The 3,890-nt window shown below is 38.9% G+C and overlaps 1 protein-coding gene across 1 annotated transcript; it reads left to right on the top strand.

Annotated features, from left to right (window-relative positions):
- Nucleotides 1–980: 980 nt before the first annotated feature.
- On the top strand, nucleotides 981–3,428 carry LOC125655045 (probable E3 ubiquitin-protein ligase MID2). Its single transcript, XM_048885197.2, has one exon. The coding sequence runs from the start codon at nucleotides 1,224–1,226 to the stop codon at nucleotides 3,222–3,224; it is 2,001 nt and encodes a 666-aa protein (XP_048741154.2). The 5' UTR covers nucleotides 981–1,223; the 3' UTR covers nucleotides 3,225–3,428.
- Nucleotides 3,429–3,890: the final 462 nt, after the last annotated feature.

Raw genomic sequence — 3,890 nt, 5'->3', positions numbered from 1 at the left:
TTCCCTATGCATTCGGAACACCTCAGTTATTATATGGAGAGCTCCGGTAGGCGTCGTGTCACTCGATGCAAACTTCCGTTACTTTCGATAAGTAGGGGCAGGTATCGAGGATGTTTCGGGTCACTGGATCTTGAATACGGCATGTAGACATAAGCAGACGATAGGGAGAAGTCGATGGATCTTTTTCCAACATAGATCTCGCCAGAAACCGATAGGCAGAGATTAGAAATTGTTAAAAACAAGCCGTGAATCGAGGGCGCCTCCCCCCCAGAAATCCAAGATGGCGAGTGTCGTCCCTTTACTTTTTTTAATGTACACATGATACACCTTTTTTAAAACCTCGTAAAAAGCGGATTTTGGTGGTGGATTTTATTTATATAATCTATTATTCGGGAACAAATAATACAAAACTTCAATATCTGACAACCGAGCCCCTGTGTCTGATATCACCTAAAACAAATCCGATATCAATGACAACAAATTCATTTCTACAGTTCACTGAATTAACTTTTTTTTAGGACCTGCTTTTCGTATGTTAGTTTGTGACAAATGAAATATATTTATACCGACAGAAAATACTGATGGACCTCCATACTTTTCAAAGCGAGTCGGAACCTTGATAATAACTTTGAAAATATCCTAAATTATTACAACAAAAATGATTATTTTAAAAGTACTGACTTTTCACGATTTATTTCATTTGGATATTAATCGGCTACAGTATCAAGTTAGATTTTCTTCAGTTGACACAATGGGCTTCCATACCTATAATCATGCAGGCAGAAATCAACTTTTCCTCGGTAAATTCAACAAACCTCTTCCAATGCGTTTTGAAAGTTATTAAAAGGAACAATCTGTGCACATATATGAGAGAAAGTGAAATTCAATCATGCTTTAATGCTATCGCATTCACAGGTTGCTATGTTAAGATTGTAACTTCCGTGTTAAAAATTATTGATCATTTTTACGCATGCTCACCATAACTTTCACTTTGATCGGCCGGTATGTAATTTGATAAAGTTGAGGCTATCTACAGCTGACAATTATAGCGTAATATCACCATAACAGTGATAGACCACTATTATAGCGGAATTTACGTTTCTCCCCAACCTGCCAAGATATTCATTAATCATGTTCCACTCGCAGTTCCATAGTTGATGAGGGTTAAACGAAACGAAAGTAACTGGCTGTGGGCGTGTGGCTTTTGGGGACGAGAAATATAAATGGCGGAGTACCAAACAAGACCCCCTGGTGCTAATCCTGTGGGTGACACATTCCGTTGTCCGATATGTCTAGAAGAGGTGAGAAATCCAAAGTACTTGTCATGTTTCCATACGTTTTGTGAGACTTGCATTCAAACGTACATTTCAAGTACGGCGGCACGTAAGGATAACGAAACTCTGAAAACCATCGAATGTCCCGTGTGCAGAAAACGTATCGAAGCTCCAAATAATGACATTACAAGCGAGGAGTGGGCGCTTGCTTTGCCACCAAATAAACTGATTGCAAGCATGTCGGTAGATCCTAAGAAAGAGGAACATAAATTCTGCATGTTTTGCAAACGGAATAACAAAAGCGTTACTGCGGAGCATTGGTGTAAATCATGCATGGAATCGATCTGCGACGATTGTAAATGTTTTCATTCTTGTGTTCCCAGTCTTCGGGACCATAAAATCATAAGCCTGTCTGATGCCTTGGGGTTGAAGAATGATATAGAAGTTGACGAGCCTTGTTCCGTACACAAAGGGAAACTTCTTGAGGTATACTGCACGGATCACGACAAACTTTGCTGCAGCATCTGTTTTGCCACCAAACATAGAAAGTGTGAACAAGTACAGGCGATTGAAGATGTAGCAGCAGAGATGGATGAAGACAGAGTTCAACATAAACTGACATTGTTTAATGATCTGCTGGAAAGTCTTGAGAATTTGCAGGAGGAATACAGCGATAAAGTAACCACACTAAACAGCAGAAAACAGGAAATCGTTTCAAGCGCTGAAAAGAAAGTTGAAGAAATAAAATCGCAGATAGACAAGGCACATGCGCAGTGGTTAAAGATATTTGAACAGAAACACAGAGAATTTGTTGGAAACATTGAGGTTGCTTCTGACGAAATAAAACGGCTCGCGACTACAGTACGAGATGCAAAAACCCTGCTACAAACGGTGCAAGAAAATGGATCTACCAAACAGATTTTCGTCACTAATCACAAATTGGGGGTTCAGGTTTTGGAGCATCTTGATCGGTTACGGGCTTTGAATATCTGGGACTTTGTCCAGGATTACAATCATCAGAACACAGATTTCCTTCTTCAGATCTGTAACGATGGATCGTTTCAGAATGTCAGTTGTTCTGAAATGCGATCTACAGCCTTACAGAAAATTTCAACATTTGTCTCATTAATGTCAGACAAAACGGACATTGCACGCAGGAGAAAAGTGATGTGCCGTAAAGACTGGATGAAAGTTAACTTTGAAAAAATATCAGAAATGAATCTGTCCACAAGAGTTTATTATGGCTTATTTGTAAGTGATACAAAAGTGATTATGTCAATAGAGAACCCTCGGTCACTAAAGGTTTATGATGTCTCTGATGCTGTCGGCGAGTGTGTCCACACTCATTCTTGTCAGGCCACTCCGTACGGTCTCTGTCAATCAGGGGACTGCATGGATATAGTCTACGTCTCTTTTAGAGACCATGTTGATTATTACCACATCAAAGTCGCAGGAAGTGTAACGTTTATCAAACTTGGTACCTTTCAACTGAAGGAACCGATGTTGGCCATTTCTTATGGAACAGCAACAGTCTCCTCCGCTAATGACTCCAAGAGAATGATTTGTTCATCTGACTTTTCCGACATCAATCACAGTTCATCATTCTCCAAACATGGAGCCGCGGCAGCATTTGTATCAACTTCACGATCAGATCGACATTGTTTCGTAAGAGAATCAGAACTAGTCGTTGTAGACCAAAACAACACGGAGATTTTTCAGAGTTCTGTCACTGGTGGTTCTCGGCGAGGATTAACTTTTGACTTACAAGATAATATTTTGATTTGCTTGATGAATTCCAAAATAAAGCAAATAAGAAATGGAGGGACCGAGAGTAGGGACATTAATTTGCCTGGTATTCAGAAGTCCTACAACGTTGTACTTCATCCTACAGGGGAGAAGATGTTGGTACTAGACTTCAACAGTAAATGTTGTGTTTACAAAGTATCATAAAATTATTTCTCGTGTGATCCAAAACTTCATGCTTCCAGTTTTTAACTTTTTTGTGGGTTTTTTTCCTTCAAAATTTGGCAAAACAAAAAAAAGAGGGGGGGGGGACTTTGCCTTGTGAATGGAAGACTAGTTGCAAGAGTATAATGCGTGTTTTGTTCAGTAGTTTGTCTCCAATATTTAGTTATTACAGAGAAGAAAATTACACACTTTGTGTTGTTTTGATTATTGTACATGTAGATTTTAATTACTTTCCTTGAATTAAATACATAATTAAATACATAATCCAGCGCTGTATGAAGTCGGCTGAAATGTGTATCGTGAGGTACATGATCTCCAGTATAGTCACAGGAAGTGTTTCTACTTTATATTGTAACTGCGGTATGATAAAACAAACCCATACCAAGGGGGGCATAAGTGGGTGTTATGTTTGCTTTTTTGCATCTGAGAATTTTTTTGAAGAGTTACATGTATCTGCCATTGGTAACAATAATTCTAAAAATATGTGCGGTAAATGAAAGAGAAAGTGCATGTAACTTTTTACTAAGAGATTTGTATGTTTCAAACTATTGTAATAAAACATGCTTTTCCCAGAGACTTCAAAGTTGGTCAAAGTGCACCAATCCAGCTGAAATCCAAACTGCACTTATCTTCCTCCGAGAGGAAGCC

Source organism: Ostrea edulis, chromosome 7 (genome assembly GCF_947568905.1).
Source record: "Ostrea edulis chromosome 7, xbOstEdul1.1, whole genome shotgun sequence".
NCBI classification, from domain to species: Eukaryota; Metazoa; Mollusca; class Bivalvia; order Ostreida; family Ostreidae; genus Ostrea; species Ostrea edulis.
Note: the sequence above shows the minus strand (reverse complement) of the source record. Positions and strands in the feature narration are given on the sequence as shown.